Raw genomic sequence first — 17,093 nt, 5'->3', positions numbered from 1 at the left:
GCAACACGGAGCTCGTCAACGGATATTGCACGCGCGCTATTACACAGTGTGCGGAACGTTGGATACCAGCGAACCGTTGTTTGCATGATGAAAAGCTCGATGATATACGGTGACGATAATTGCAGAACGGGTAATCGAGCAGCTCACTGGGAAAGTGGAACGTACAACTGCGTTTCTTCTAAAAGCGAAATAAGTACAAGCAACGTTACGTGATATCTGTGTTTATCTGGAGTATGACGCGTAAAAAGTTGCAGAGCAACGTTCAAATTATTCAGAGTACTGTTGACAACTAGTTTGAGATGGACGGTTACGGTATTCACGAGTACTCTTCGAATCAATTAGAATGCCTGACGGGGCACCTAGATATATCCGTATTGATTAATTATTCCGCTAATCTTTTATCAGGGAAAGAGAATACAAGAACGATGTTAATCGGCAACTAAGTACTTCGAGAAAATTTGTACGTACGAAAGTCAATTTCAGACAGTCGTACAACGTGACTGCTTCCGTTTCAGGTTATGCACGAAATCAAGAACTATTACACGTGAAATATCACGTAGCTACGCGTTGCCGAACGTAACGAAGTTATTTCATTACGTGAATAAGGTTACTCTAAATTTTAAGTTAATACGTTGCGATATAACAACGTGCAGGTTTCTTTCACGCTATCCACGGACGCGTTCAACGAATCTCTCGCATATCAAATATTCGACGAGCTACGCTTTTCGCCGTTTTACGAGCAGAATTTTCATTGCTGCTTTTCCCAACGAACAGGCGTTCTGCGCATTGTTTACATAACTGTAAAACCACGTAATAATTTTCTAAAACGAGCGCGAGTTCACGGGTTGCGAAAAAGCCGTGTTAGAAAGCGCACCTTAAAGCCAACGTAAATGTCAACAATTGTTTACGGAAGGCGAATTAAATCGGTATTTTTGTTTGCTATTAACACGGTTGAAAACCTCGCCTGTACCCACGTAGGAGCGCAAACAGCGCAATTTTATTACCGTGAAATCTAAGATTCGGTCTTTACACGTCCGCCGATTAATGGATAACAAAAAGCAACAGAAGTTTCTATTTTGGAAAGTGGGACACCGCACTTTGAGTGTTTTCTATATTTCTATATTTGGTCGACCACGTTCAGTTACGCGCTATCATTTTCCAAGGAAATTTCTATCGTTTTATACCGTAGTATCTACTGTCAACGATAACTGTTCCAACATTATTTTAATCGACACACGCATCTATCGATCCAATTAACAATTCCGTCTGTCCTCGCTAATAAATTCATTCCGCCGAAGCAAATAACAGGATTGTTACGACACGAAGCTGTCAACGAATCGTCGATCTCGATAACTGCGAGAATAATATACGTATACAGAGTGGAGCGCGTTAATAGCGCATCTTCCTGGAACACGAGGATCCCTCGACTTCCTAGTCTCTGGCGAAGCGATATGCTGAAAAATTGCCTTTCACGCGGCGATGTTACGTGCGACGAGTCTCATCCGAGTCAGCGGGTTTGGGAACGAGGCGAGCGTCCTTACAATACCGTTTGAATTCCTCCGTTCGTCGGAATAGAGCTCGGCTGGAAAGTGCAGTCACGGAAGCTTCCTTCGTGTATAACGTAATGCGTTTATCAGATTCGCGGTAATATCGCGCTGATTATGTGGACCCTGGGAACATCGGCTACCAAGAAAGTGTTTCTTACGAAAAGGCGCGACCTGGAAAGTTCTGGTTACGCCGAAGTATCCTTATCGTCTAAGTTTAAGTACGTGTACACGTACTGTTGACTCGGCTCTGTTAGCTCGTATAAATCTAACAGAGAAATAAAATTGTTGGCAAGAATCTTTCGCGTGCCGACGCTTTGATTAATAATCGTCATACAGGATAAGAAATATCGACATATCGGTGGTAATTGATTAAGACAATAGAAATGGCATAAGCATTGATTAAGACAATAGAAATGGCATAAACCATTGATTAAGACAATAGAAATGGCATAAGCATTGATTAAGACAATGGAAATAACGTAAATTCTATGTTAATGGCAACTAATTGCGAAAACGGAGTTCCAGTCCTTCGGTCGTTCGTGATTGTAACAAATATATCGATAAGTACAATATACAGAGGATAAAAATAGTAGTAATATATTTACGAACATTTTTCATTGCACCTAAATATAGCTTTTCTAAAGCTTCGACTTTCTAGCTAATCGTAAAGGCACGAGATAACAAATGTGCAAGTATTAATCACGTCCGGCACAACGTACGTTACCCACAGAAACGAACTCTCTCGAAAGTTCAAACCTTTTCAATAAATGCAGTTACGCGTATGACAACAAGACGCGCGTCTTTTGACACAGGATAAACATATTTTTTGAAGAAAATCCGCAAGAAGAAACTTGGCCTGGCGAGCTGAATAAGCGAGAAACAATCCAGTGTTAATCGTCTGCGCTCTATTCGAGGGACGATTGCAACACACTCCGAATACAAATATGGAAAATTTCTCAACATTTAGAGATCGTTGCGTTACAACGATTTATCTCGTTTATCCAAAGAGATAAAGAAATAAAGGAGGGAAAAAGGGGGGAAGGAACGCGCAATTCCTTGAAACGGCCTGCCGACGCTAACCACTGAGAAATTGCATGGTCCAGTACGATCCATTTGCAAAAACCCATTAATCCCGAATGATCACGCGTGCATGTAACGAGCAGCACGAACAGTCGCGTAACACCAGGGAAAAAGTACGACGATCGTGAAGAGGCAGCAATTTGCCCACGGTGATCGTTATTTATCGTCGATCCCTTGGATAGGGACTTCTGAGGAACAGCAAAAGAAGGAGGAGGATATTTGCATGGAAAATCGACGAAAAGACGAGCGACCGTACCGGCGGACGAAGGCCGACTTGCGCAACAACGCGTTGAGACGATGCGATGGTCAGGGATCGGTCATACGCCGTGGCACGTTGACACCTACCATTTATATCTCATCACGTCCGTGGAAATTTAGCAGCCGGCACAGGGGGAAACGGGCCCCAAGACAAATTGAACGCGTCAGCGTGGATGGAATATGGACCATGGAATATGGCTGACGCGTCGAGAGTGAAATCTTGCGTCGGGTAATTTGAAAATAAAGTCGGATGGGCTGCGGTGTAAGTCCAGGGATTTTGTCGGACGATCTGGACAAGTCGGATTGCGAACGACGTGGCTGGAAGTAATTTGAAAGGAAGATTGAAATTCGGTACTGTACGTATAGCGGGGTTGACGGCTCGAGAATCCTCGATAACGTAGCTTTGATACGCGTTTTCATCTGTCGAAAGCGAATTCCAGGGACGAGAAGGTAGATCGTAGTTGTAGGAAAGTCGTAATTAGTTCAACGCTTTGCAATTGAAATATCGTATAATTTTTAGTCGCGATGGGCGCTTGCATTCGCCGGATAAAAACTTGCTCTCCTTCTTATTCGTGTAATTTGCTGGAAAAAGTGCGTAACACCTATTCCATCGTCCATCCACAGCTGTCTTATCTCTTTCAGTGTCGCTTTTTACCAGCCGAGTATTACTCGAACCCCCCCCAAAAAAGACTGGCAAATAGCATCGCCTCATTTGGTAGCTAAATTCATTTGCTCGTAAAGCAGCATCAATTACGTGCTGATGCACACACCGGGCCAGTGCGTTCACGCGTGTCCACGTGCACGAGAGCGAGAGAACGCGCGAACGAGAGAAAAGGAGAGAAGACTCGTTACGCAACGTGAAAGTCGTCGACTGGAATTCATTCTTACTTCCAGCTTGCCCTGACCTCCGAGATAATGAGAGTGATCTGAATCTGAATAATCTGGATCGGTATGTATTTGGCAATGTTCACGAGCCTAATGAGTATCCGTATAGCCTGATTTCTTTTTCGTTTCTCGCAACGAACGATTAGCATACGGCTCCGTTCCTCCTTGCGTAATTTTTGCCAATGTAATTGCTCGTGTACGTACTTTATACACGGGAGCCGCGTGTGCGTGGGTAAGTACGTGCGAAAGATTAAACGATATTATCTGGAGGTGACGTTACGCGTGTGTGAGTACGTTGTCTGTCTTCGCTGTATAAAACTCTGCGGTAAAAAGAAAGCTACGTCAATTTTTTTGTCAGACCGTAATTGACCGGTACCTTTGATCCAACCGCTATGGTAGCTCCAGGGGCCACCCGATACATATTTCGGCCATTGCTTTTGACGCAATTTTGCGTGCAATCCGTGTGAGGTAATACGTTGATTAGAAATTGGGTAGCTTTCGTACGTTCTTGGTGTAACGTTTAAATAGGTTAATTTACGCAATTGCACGGTTGCTTCGTAAACGAAATATATTTGCCAGAGCATCGACTTTACGACTTTACAGTTCGGTGTAGAGTCGCTGAATTTCTTTTTCTTTTTTCTTTTCGACTATCGTTATCCGTCTTTGATTTCATCTCGCTAACAAACTTTAACGATCAGCGCTGTTACCGTTTCCACAGTCGCAGACCCAATTTCCATACAACCGTACTTTCCTCGACATCGGAGTCGCATCCGAAGGAAGTTAAAAACAGAGAGAAAAAAGAAGACTCGCGAGACAGCCTAGTCGTTGGTCCACGAGCCGAAACATCGTGGAAGAGCCACGACTCGACTGCATTGTTCACGGGACACAGGTTAATCGAATATTAATGACGGAACAGTACCAGCTAGCTGTAATAGAACGAACTGCAACGGCGATGCATTAAAATGTATATCATCGTACGGTGGCTCTTTACTTATCTGGATGTATCGTGTTTGACTAACGGATCGCAGTTTGAAATATCTGGAATATCGCCTAGTTGCCACTATTATTGCAACTATAAATCGATCGGAGCAACTTGACAAAAATTCGACGAGAATCCTTCGAAGATTTACTCGACGTAGTAGATAGCGAATGTTTCTCTATTTTCGTAAACGTGAAACGAATCCGCGATAGTAAAATCGTTTATCGCGACAGAGATTGGAAAACCGATAAACGACGAACAAGGTGAAAATTGGTCGGAATGGAAGAACGTAAGAAAGTAATTAGAAGTTCCTGGGGTTAAATTTATTGCGCGGCGTTAAGCTTCGAGCAGCCTCTTTGTCTTTGGGGAACGAGATTGTAATTTAATCTAACCTGACAGTCGTGGCCTATCGACGATAAATTCCGAGTTGCTCATAAAACCGAACGTGCTGTATCGACGATAAAACACCCACGTTAATACATTCGTGGAAAGGACGTTTCGCGGAAAGGACGAAACAATCATTGGAACTCGCGCATTAGTACCAGCTGTAAATCAATTCAAGATGGCGGAAATACGATGTAAACCGCTTGCAAATCGATTCAGCGATTTATACGCCTCCATTGTACGTGAAGCCGGGACAACCGGCGGATGTTTTTACATTCGACTATAAATTATCGGAAGAATCGCGCGTATATTCTGCAAATCGTCGATAAATTATTAATTTAAGCCTGGAACCTCGCGCGGCATCATCTATCGCCGATTTTTCCAACGTTGCTGGATCGTGCTTGTATCGTTTGACTCTTTGCTCGAGATCCCCGAACGATCGATCTTAGCAGGCGAAGAAATCTATCATTTGACCGGCTAAGACGAACGATATCGCTGAATAAAACGGGTCAAGTGCACGTTGCGATTTGGCGAAAAGTTATCGAGCGTCGATCGACGATAACGTCGATGGCACAGACGTGAGTTTACGAAAGGCTAGTTTTTCATGGGCAAGTGGAACGGCCATTTCCACGGTGCAACGGTAACGTTTGTCACGTCCGTTTCAGAATGAACCGCGCGAACGCGTTAACGAACCGCTGCTCGACGAAACGAGCACTGTGGAACGACGGCGCACCGGGCCTCTGACACAGATGCCATCGCTTGCGTGTCCTGCCTTGCACGAGAAAGCGAAAATTACTATGCCAACCGAGTGCGACGACTGAGTTTCTCGTAGTAATAAGCGTAATAGATATATCGTACATGCGGAGTTATAAAATTACTCGACCTAATGCAAATTACCATCGATTACGAACGATCGAAAATTTATAGCTCTCGATCCTTGGATATTACCCGATACATTTTCCACACGTTTGTAGCAGGCTAGGCCTTTTGATCGTTCTAGCCATCTCGAGCTTTATTACGATATCGTATCTGCCCCCAGGATCGTAGAAAATATCCTGCGAGCAGTTTGAAATAGACGTTGGCCAAAGAAATACGCATCTGCATCGTGCCTTTAGCCATGCATTTGCGCTCCATGAACTAAATGTTAGACGTACATTAGACGTAGATTCTGCACGCGTTGATAGAGTTAGGCGAAAAGCTCGGAAGCGAGAAAATTTTCGTAAGAAAGAAAAATCGGATAACGTTTACGAGAAGATCTGTGTTGGTTGCAGGCTGGTTCTCCGTTGTGTCGAACAACAGTGGTACCGGAAGTGCCAGGATGTACCGAAGAGTGGGAGCATTAGTTCGAGCCGGTGTTCCGGCGTTTTTGCTTGCCAAACCTCTGAGAGCTTACACGCTGACACACTCGAAAATGGGTAAGTTTTAATAACGTTTAATCCACTTGTACAGTTACTTTGTAAATGACACGTAATTGCACGGCTCACCAGGAAACGTTTCGTTCGTTCGCTCGTTACGATCGTAACGTAGTTGAAGTAAAACTACGTACGAGGAGTGCTACAACGCGAATGCATGATAATATAACATAATGATAATGCGCGTTTGTAATAGTTGCTCGTTTATGATATTATAGAAGTTTTCAAATGCGATGATCACGCGTACAATTTCGCCGAGTTGCCGGCGAAAACGAACGCGTTAGCCGGCAGCCACCGATCGCATATGGTATTCACGTGTTACGCCGTTTCCAATGAATCAGCTGTTTCGTTAATTACGACTTCCGTTGGTCGTATCGGCGCGGTAAAACACCAAAGCCTTTTTCTTCGAATCCAAATAGATGACCTTAACGCGATGTAGCGGTATCTAGGGAAGAAAAGTAACTGAGAAATTTATGAGGAAACCACTCGTTTATGAAGTCATTATCTTCCGTACTTTCGTTTGCTAAAAGGAAAACGAAAAGTGCGCGTCGTAGAGAATTAATGGTAGTGTATACTGGAAAGGTTTCGCTGTCGGATGATTATTTTAATGGTGAATAACGTTCCTACGTATGCAGCTTACAAGACAAACTAATAAAGCTTGTTGCATAGACAAGCTTATACCGTTTTCCATTAAGTTTTTACGCGCAAATTAATAGAAAATCGAAAAATACTCAACACGGAGTATCCTGTAAACGCTGCTTTCCAACTACCGGTCCACCGTCTTTCGTACGAAAGCGTATCTAGAAAAAAAAGTAACATTTACCATGCAACGATTTAATATCGCGCCATTGACAGTGCTATAAAATACATATAATAATAAATAAATGCGTGATTCATTCCGCGTTCCTATAACATCTCCCTCGCGTATCCAGTGGTCGGATGATCGGCGTTTCCCCACAAGCAACGTTCGAGCAATCAAGATCCTAGCGTAAGAAATACAGTTCCGTAGAAGAATTCGAAAAACCCTCTTTGCGCAAAACCTTCGGTAACCCTAAGGACTTAATACATTCGTCATAACGCTACGACCATCCTCCAACACCGATACCATCGACAACACGGAACACGATCACGGACGGATCCGTGTGAGAAGCCCACGGTCTTGCTTCACGGGCTACGAGCGTGAAACCGTGTCGAAGTCAGGATTGTCCCTATCGAGTCTCTCGTCTAGGACGTGACAATGCATCGGGGTCCGGTGCGTGCACACAAACACGGCGCGTGCACTCACGCACGGTCCGCGCGAAGGATTATTCCCTTGGGTGCAGCGACTGGCCGTGACACGAATGTCAATGTGTCTGTTAATGCGAGTGGCCGGCGCGGTTGTTCGTGCGTTTAAACGTAGGCGAGGAGCACGTAACGTAATAGGCACGCGGCCCGGTGAAAGCCGCTGGGGTTCTTACGATACGCACGGCCCTCGTGCCATTATGCACCATAACGATTATGGTCGCGCCATATTCTATCGCCAGTTCTCTCCTGCTCGCCGACTCTCGCGATATTCCACGTTTAAACCGAGTGAAATCCCGCGAAACTCCCAGCCTCTTTTAACCCGAATCAATCCGCGCCCCTACACTTAGTTTACGAAGCAAGAGAGCCAGTGATTTCGTCGTGCGGAGGTCGCGGTTCGCTCGTCGTCCACACGAGCGAGGTCTTTTTCTAAAGATTTGTCATCGGATTACGAATCGTCTATGAAAGGTAGCTGATGTACGACACGTTAAATCGGCGTTGTTCATCCTCGGACACGAACGTATACGGAACGACGAGCGAGTCCGGTCTTAAAGATAATGCGTAAGGTACATCTCTATGGTATACTCGACGTTTTAGCAGAGAATGGTTGGTTAATCGGGTATAAAATTAGCGAGGAAAATTACTGGATGTTAATGGACGAAAAAACGACAAATACGGTAATAGTAATATTTGTTGAAAAAAGGGTGCACAAAATCGAGAAAATCGTAGGTCGCCGGGGTTCTGACGTTAATACTATTATTAACTCGGTTGGTTAGCCTAGGAAGAGATTCATTAGACAGAGTACTGGAATAGACTGGATGGATAGAACAGTAAGAAGCAAGGTGGAAGCTGGTTTGTTAATGATAGCGTGGGTAGAGGCAAGTTAGGTAATTGGAATAACGAAGTGGAAGCTACTTTGTTGTAAACTGCAAGTAAAGCTATGTGTTAGAATTTCTAACACGACGACTTTCACAGTTATTAGAGAACACGATGCTCGTGATAAGATAGCGGTACGCGAAAGTACTGGGCCATAGAAATCTATCGTTACAGTTAGTGGAGATTAATTAACCCTGTAAATATTTCTTTCGTTGCTCCACCGATCTCTCGCAGAATTTACAAGTACGGGAAGAAACGATATTTCGTTGGAAATTTTTCTTTTGTCAGAGGAACAGATCGTCTAGGCTGCAAAGAAACCGTCGTAAACTGAACTCTAATAACGAGTTAAACTCGAGTCGTAGACTAAACTCTAAATAGATCATCATTATCACAGGCTTGGGACGTAATAACGATTCAGAGCAGAATGATAATTTCCGTTTCAGAGAACGGTAACCTGAGGGCTCACTATACAAAAACGACGGTACGCGCCGGCGAAGTTCTGCGACTGGCCGCGGTTTTCCAAGACACGCGGAGGGCACCGGTTTCCAGTGGTATTTCCGGTGTCGTTAGTGGTGTCCCGGAGGGCAAGAGTTCAAGGTCGTCGGAACGAGATCAGTACGCGCAGTGCCTGGATTCTCACGGCCACGAGTTGTTCGCGCCGCTTTCCGCCAGAGGAGAATTCTACGCGACTTGTCAAAGCGGAAGCCTCGACACCGGAAGCGACGCCGTGCTCTACAGGGTTCATCAGCTTGCCAGAAGGGATCTTCCCCTTAGGGTAAGCTCAAGCAAAATATTTTCTTGGAAAAAGTGGATAGCGAGTTTCGTTCGATCGTCGCAAGAATCGCAAAAGCTCGCGACGCATAATAACGATCGAGTTCGGAAATTTCCATCGATAGGTACGGCTGGTTGCCGGACCCTTGCCGATACCACTGCCACGAGATTACAGCGGCCTGATGCAGCTGGAAGGTGCAACGAGGGGTCCCATAGTATTAGGATGCGCGGTACCTCTAATGCCCGAGAGGCCTGTACCAAATTCCACGGTGCCCGAGCTACTTGAACTCGTTGCCACAGGGCCAACGGCGCCCCGAGTGAAAAGGGCGCGACTAGGCTGCCCTTCCGAAGCACGGTTGCTGGCGTCGCCAAAGATGCAACGGTTACTTTCGGCTTGCAGGTAAAAATCCGCCTGGCAAGGATCCAACTCGTTTCTTTGCTTTGTATCGTGCTTTCTCTCGTCTCTGTCGCCAATATCTTCGACGATTCATAGATGGTGAATTTTCGTTCAAAAATTCCAGAAGAGCACTCGACCAGAGAGCAACGGAACCACGCGTGGCGCCCCCGAAGCCGCCCTGCAGCGGCGGTCAATTAAAAGAACTGCATCTGAAGGAGATCAAATCCAAGCCAGAAGCGAAACCGATTCTTCAGAGTCTAAAGGAGGGGCTGGAGCACATTAAACGAACGACCATCAGGGATCGTAGCAACAGTCGAGCGAGTAGCAACAACCACAGCTTCCTCGACCGGATCTCGAGGATAGCTCAGGGTGGCAGAAGCAGGAATCCAGCCAAGAAATCGGCCTCGTTCACGTTCGCTGTTCGGCCGGAAATCGGCATGAGGTCCGAGAGATACGCCAGCCTCGAGTCAGAAACGAATCTACTGCAAGCATCCCCGTCCTCGAGACAGCAAGTTCAACGATCGGTTTCTACCAGCGTGTTGGAGGTTCAGACTCAACAGGACCTCGATCCTCCGTATTCCAAGGTCAGGGACAGTTTAACTCCATTACCATCAACGCCGCCATCGAAGACAGAGGAGATCTATGCGGAGATTTGCGAGCCTACGAGCGTTAGTTCTCCGGAAGAGAAACCTCCTCCTCCTCCGCCCCCAGGAGGGAAGAACGGGACCAGAGAGAAAGACAGAGGTTACGTGAAGCTGGCGTTGCCTCAATCCGAAGTGTCCGATTTGAACGCCGGTGACGAGGAGGAAGGAATTTACAACACCGTCTGCTGATCGTGAACGATTCGAACGAGATATCGTGCGATCGAGAAAACTAAATCGTGTATGACGAGTGACTGAGAGACATTTACGGTTCGACGCGATGGAATGCAATTTTTGGTGTCGATGGTTCACGCTGCTCGAAATAATCGAGCGTTCGCTCGTACCGAATCGAGAAAGGAATTGCTTAACGTAGAATTTTGATATCGAGAAACGCTAAAGAGACACGAGGTAGGTACAAATATCGAGAAATAATAAAATACTTGTTTGATTCTGACGACATTCTAGGATATAACGAACGCGTATCGGTTCGTCGATCTATCTGTAATCTCTGGATCGATCTTAAAACTACTAAATCGAAAGTCACTGTCGAGTTTCCATTGCGTAAAAAATGAAACTAAAAGAGGAATAGTGGAGAGGAACATCCTGCTAATTATAATTTCCCTTCTGCGAGATAAACAACCTGTTCTTGAACGGAACGATCTTTCGAAAAGCTCGACTTGTAAACAGGATCAGAGTCTCCGATGCAGCTGGTAAAAATCGATCAACGATAGTCGCTAAACGACTAACAACAGCCGACAGGCGCATCTCGAGATTTTCAATGACAACGGAGCGCATAAAATTCCAATTTCTACCGCGACCGATGCCTAAATCGATCTCCAACGAGCCAAGCGAGTGACGTTCTAATTGTATCGAGCAGGTTGGATCGCGATTCGCGACGAATCGTTAGGATGGTCGCGCGGATTCAATCGCCAGGACTCGTCGCCACATTCGTTAACACACGGCGGACATTAACCATGGATACGCATCGAGCGCAGTCGTTGGTAGTCCATTGACGGGGATAACGTGCCACTTCCTGGGTCGGACCGGAGAACCGTTGGGGCAGAAACGCCGCAGCGGCGCACCAGCGGAATTTACAACGCCATTTGCCCAAGAAATTATCCTCCCGGCGTCTTTTTCTCCCCTTTTTCCGCGGCGAGAGAGCGGCGGCGTCCTCCACGGGGAACCGGACGGAAGATTTACAAGGCTGTTGACCGGGGAAAATGATCGCGTAATTGCGGTCCCACGTGTGCGCAGCGGATGTAGCGGGTCTCGTCAGACGCCGTGCCACTTCCGGTACACCGAGGAATCTGTGCTGTGACCGATCGATATTATTAGAAGCGACCGATGACCCGTATTCCACGATCGACACGGTGTTTGCGCGCGCGTCACCGGTGAAATTCGACGATTTCGTCGGTCGTGATCTACGTTTCCATTCGAAAAGGACTGCGGTGGACGGAGCGAAAGATGACGAAGTTACGGAAGAAATAGTTCCTTCTTACTTGGATGCGTGCGGACGACTTGTCTCGCGACGTTTATATTTTAGCAACGAATCGTTTTGATGCTCGAAGAAGAGAAAAAGGAAGAGGGGCGTTGCGAACATTTTTGTACAGTTGTTGGTAACGTTTCGGCGTATGACGATGGTTGCGACGAAGACCAGCGTTTTGTACATTTGTTGATACTTCGCGTACTAGTTGCGAGCGCTCACGAGAAACGATTTGTAATTTTCTTACTGTATAGTTATTATTTTAAAATACACTGATTTCCAGTTAACACGTGTGATGTTCTGTTTTTAGTCATAGAGAGTGAGATAATACCTGTTACCAATTATAACGTTCCGACTTCTCGCTATACGTACGAGTCAACTAATCAAATACTTTAACATCCGCGGTACGCGGCCAAATCTATCGATTAATCGTTATACCGCAATTTCCCTTTGAAAATAAAGTTTTTCGTTGAAAGAAATAAATCACGTCGAGAACAGTCGTAACTGATTAGCTTTGAAAGTTGCACGTTAATTAGAGATAATGTTGAATAGATAATGTTGTAAAGGTACGTGGACTAGAAAAACCGTGAAAAATACGTAATAATAGCGTTACTGATGAAGAGAGTAATTTTTTACTATATCCGGTTTCAATTACGTATCATTAGCCTTTCGTTCCTATCATAATAGAGCATGTCTGTTGATTTATGGTACATCCAACCAGGATATATCATTTGCGCGTGACTCTTTTGCGACAGAAGCAAAACCATTTGTTACGCTTGGCAATAACGTTTCATCCGCGCGATTTAATGTAATATAATTCGAGATCTGCTCGTAGAAAGGAAATTGAAAATTCTATTCCGACTAATATCTCTGAAAATCTATTCTCGTTGCACGTGGCAATCACGACGCGGCGCGGCGCCAATTATCGTCGGATAAAATCTTCGTGAATTGTCCATTCGACAAAAATCCTACGGATCCTAACCCGCATCGGGTGCTCCATATCGTCGAAATTCCCAGTGGAGAACGTTAGCTCGAAAACGGGCAGAAAATCCAGTCCAGTCCGGCTCACCTCTTGCTTCCAACAATTTTCTTCGCGACGATCGTATCAAGCAACAAAATCGTCGAAGAATATGAACGAGTAGATTCCGCTGACAAACAGTTCTTCGGCGGATCGTGAAAGAGCCTGAACGTTCTTGGAAAAGAAAATTAGCAACGTCTTAGGAAGGTCTAGGTCGTCGAAATCGGTCGGAGTAGCCGATGGGCGAGGATTCATCTATTAACCGCATTATACAGAGTGACTGGTTGCCTGTTCGTGGAAGAACGACGAGGGGAAGTTTCGTGGGTTCGCACGACCGATCGTTGCTTTTAAACGTGTGGTTAGGCGAATGTAAAAAACGCTTCGAGGAAAGTAGAAAGCCACGTATGCCAGGAATACGAACGAAAAAGTCCACGAGGAACAGGATCCTGTCACGCTCGAAAATCCCTGACAGGCATAATCTTCTCCCTTCCTGATGGTTTCTGTGTCTACGAACGCGGATTCTTCGTGGCGTTTCGCGTAAAACGGAATGTCCGAATAAATAAGAGAAGAGCACGTTTTGGCAGTGCTGTTGGCTCTTAATTAAACGACGCGTCATTTTAACGATGATGGTCGTTCGATAGACGTGTTCTTCGATGTTTAAACGAGTAACGATATAATTGGTTTCGGTTGAATTTCGATTAAACGGATAAAAAGGACCCGCGATTTCAATTGCTCGTTAGTTTCGCTTCCGAACTGATATTATACCCGACAATTCAGAGTCGTGAAGATGTCTTGCGCGTGTTATTTATCGAGCTAGCGCGGATCTCCTTTGATCCATCGTTCTCGGTTAAAACTGGAAAGCAAAAGCGTTTCAGCCGCACAATTCCCGCAGGGGAGCTCCTCTCTTCGTTCTATACAACGCGTTTTAACAAGAGTCCCGTTTCTCGAGAGCGCAATCTCTCGAATACAACTGTCGTCATTACATACGCTTTCATGCCGTCCGCGCAGCAGCCGGTTCACCCACGATCAAGAAAATTGAAAATGCAGAGATAAACACGCCGGCTGGCTCTGACTTTGAGGAATAATATAACGTGAAACGATCGTCAGCGGCTATAGGTCATTAATGTTTTACGAGCACGTAGAGCGCACAGCTGCGTCCGTTCAATTACAACTAACAGGGAGAGCCACGAATGCCCATCTCTCTCTCTCTCTCTCTCTCTCTCTCTGTCGATCGTTCTCTTTCTCCCTCTTTCTCTTTCTCTTTCAGATCGTTTCCACCGACCAGCGCAGCGATACGCGTTTATGTCCATTAATATTAACGGCTCGAAACAACGATAATAGCGAACAACTATAGGGATCCCGAGGTGTTTTCCTTGACCATGCCGACTGAACTCTACGGTGGTCTCTGAGTCTGCGTCCAATGAGATACGCGTTGTTGTCCAGCCTTTCGTTCCATCAATCGAACACTGCCAATGATTGGTAACCGATACTCGTATCGTGTTACTGAATTTTGGATAAATCATTAACCGGACAACGGTCACGTACGGTCTTCGTATAAACATTTATGCGATGTACCGTGAAACCTTCCCTTTGAGAATTCATTACGCAGCGTGATCCGCGTAACGCGATCACCGTAGATTGTTTTCCTGCTACCGAACGAGATTCGTTTTACGTCGCGTAGTACGGTGGAAAGAGGCCTTCGAGACGATCGCGATACACTTTTCATCGATTCTTCGCATTTCGTCGTAGCATATTTTACAAACTCGTTCGGTTTTATACGGATAATCCGAGGATATTCCGCATTTTTTGACAAAACGAATCGAATTTATAAACGATATGCTACGATATGATCGTTTCGAAGTTTCAGTGCCGTGACCGTGCAAGTACTGACACTATGGTTTCTTAGTTTTCGATACTTTTGAAATGAAAATGTCTGTGTCGTTTGAGACAAGTGAACGGAGACGTAGCAGTGTTCGCGTTACGCTATTCGAACGTTATTACTACAGGAAATACTAATTATTTCGTCAATTTTCCAGTCTTCGACCGTAACTTTAAAATCTTTATTTCATTTTCATCTTTAGCCGCTATCGCTCCGTAATCGATACTCAATTTCACGTTAGATCGATCTATCACTTCTAATCCGCGCGGTCCGTGCACTCGCTTCATCCGTTTCCCATTGCGAAACATATTTCTAATTACTTACGAGAGCAATCGATCGTTCAACGACCAGGCAGGACGAATAAAAGCGGAACGAACAATTCAATTGGCGCGTTACACGTGCGTCCGCATTTCAGAATAGTTAATCAAAGAAGCGAGACAACAGGTACCGGACATGAGTACACGGATTTCTATAATTACCATTCGCTGCACATATCAGCCGGTGAACGTGAAACTCGGACAAACTGGCTACCGTTCGTCTTCGAACAGCTGCATGCTATCGTTGATTTGTTGTTTAGCGAAAAACATAATGACGGAGATCTAAAGTAGCATCTAATGGGAAGTTAATCGAGACGCGCAGAACTATTCCCATTGTCTATCCTACCATGAGATCTACAAATTTCCTGTATTTTATTTCTACTTTTAGCCGGCTCTTTTCTTTATCGCTCGTTCCTCGAACAATGGAAAAAATAAGGAAAAATTGCACCAAAGAATCGATACGATTAACTGTTAGAATTTAATCTTGAAATTAAGATTAATAAACTGTGGAAGACACAATGTGTGTATTGAAACAATACTTTATGATTTTTATTAAACAAAGTTACAAGTAAAATACAAGTAAGCGTTATGAATGTTGACAGTTGGCTAGTTGTTCACAGACTGGCTTGCTTAGTGACCCATGGCCCTTAAAAAGGTTTAGAACTCCACTCTGTATGCAGTAATGAGTGTGACCTGTGTGAGTGCCTGTGTGGCGTCACATGTGCTACAGAACCTTCTAGTAGCTTCTCAACGTGCCCATCGAGAATGTTCCATCCATATCCTTAAGCTTCTTCCGCCAAATTCTCGAAAGAGCATGCACGTGCTAGCCGCCATGGTACATCTCACGAACGTGCACTAGTGGGGATAGCGTTGGACAATGAAGGGAAGAATCCACACGATCAACCACCTTATCTGCATGCGATTGATATCGTTGTATTCCAACATTAACTCGAATCTCTCGGCTAACCTATGGATCTTCGAGTTGACAAACTTTCCACGGGTCTGTCGAGTTTCGTATTCCGGTTACCGCGACACAAATACTTCAACACCCCAGCTGATTTTCCTACCTACTCTGGATTTCTTCGATCGGTAGTATCCGATCTCGAGGAAAAATCGAGGAAATCGCGAGCAACGAGCGAACCTAAACTCGACTAGCCTCGGTATCCACGATCCTCCTTCTTCTCGTTGCCTCGGTTCTGTGCAAACAGTGAATCGCAAGGACGCGATAGGCTGGTGGATCGATCGAGACAACGGAGCTATCGGGGTCCGGTAATCTTGGTCCACGGGTGCATATTTCAAGATCGGCATGCGTGAACGATCTCATGGCCGTCGGGTTGCCTTGCGGTCGTGTAACTCACCTTTACAACGTTAATGCGACGGCCACGGAGAGCAACCTATCATATTTCGCAGCCCTGCTCGCCTGATCGACGAGCCGTGTTTTAATATGCAAATTAAAATGCAAATAATCCGCCTACCCTTTCGCCCTGCAGCGTCCTCTCGGCGTTTCACCCTTGTTGAGCCTTCGTCTAAGCTCGGCTAGTTGTCATCCCTCACGGTAGAATAGTTTTCGGCCATCCATTCCGTGGATCCTCCGCGCGGTCTTCTTTCTTTTTCGCGTCTCCGCGCCAACAATTCTTCGGAATTAAATACGGCTTTTAAATTACCTTTGCCAGGGAACACGAGCACGAACGAGGCGAAAATCGCTGTGAAATAAATTTTACAGTTTAACGCGAAGCTATTATTGATGTGAAAAAAGAGAGAGAGAGTGAGAAGAAGAAAGAAAAGAAAAAACAAGAAAAATATCAAACTTTTATGTTTCGCTTGAGAGCCTTACGAGGAGAGAATATAATATCGAAAGTAGCATTTTATACTTATCGTTTGACGA

The 17,093-nt window shown here is 45.2% G+C and overlaps 1 protein-coding gene and 1 long non-coding RNA gene across 7 annotated transcripts in view; one reads left to right on the top strand and one right to left on the bottom strand.

Moving 5' to 3' along the window:
- LOC138187643 (uncharacterized) overlaps positions 1 to 12,281 on the top strand; it is a 46,703-nt gene extending 34,422 nt beyond the window's left edge. For 2 of the 3 annotated variants that reach the window (XM_069128620.1, XM_069128621.1), the window contains exons 3-6: positions 6,405 to 6,548; positions 9,146 to 9,477; positions 9,599 to 9,873; positions 9,995 to 12,281. In XM_069128620.1, coding sequence (XP_068984721.1) covers positions 6,405 to 6,548; positions 9,146 to 9,477; positions 9,599 to 9,873; positions 9,995 to 10,703 — 1,460 coding nt within the window. In that variant the 3' untranslated portion in view covers positions 10,704 to 12,281. The remainder of the gene's footprint in view (positions 1 to 6,404; positions 6,549 to 9,145; positions 9,478 to 9,598; positions 9,874 to 9,994) is intronic. The other variant, XR_011175230.1, reaches the window with a different exon arrangement.
- LOC138187651 (uncharacterized) overlaps positions 1 to 17,093 on the bottom strand; it is a 205,238-nt gene that overhangs the window by 105,148 nt on the left and 82,997 nt on the right. For all 4 annotated transcript variants that reach the window (XR_011175231.1, XR_011175232.1, XR_011175234.1 and 1 more), the window contains exon 3: positions 16,684 to 16,911. This is a non-coding gene — a long non-coding RNA (uncharacterized LOC138187651). The remainder of the gene's footprint in view (positions 1 to 16,683; positions 16,912 to 17,093) is intronic.

This window comes from Bombus flavifrons, chromosome 15 (genome assembly GCF_040668555.2).
Source record: "Bombus flavifrons isolate JBK064 chromosome 15, iyBomFlav1_principal, whole genome shotgun sequence".
Classification (NCBI taxonomy): Eukaryota; Metazoa; Arthropoda; class Insecta; order Hymenoptera; family Apidae; genus Bombus; species Bombus flavifrons.
The sequence above is the reverse complement of the archived record's forward strand: the minus strand, read 5'-3'. Positions and strand labels throughout refer to the sequence as shown.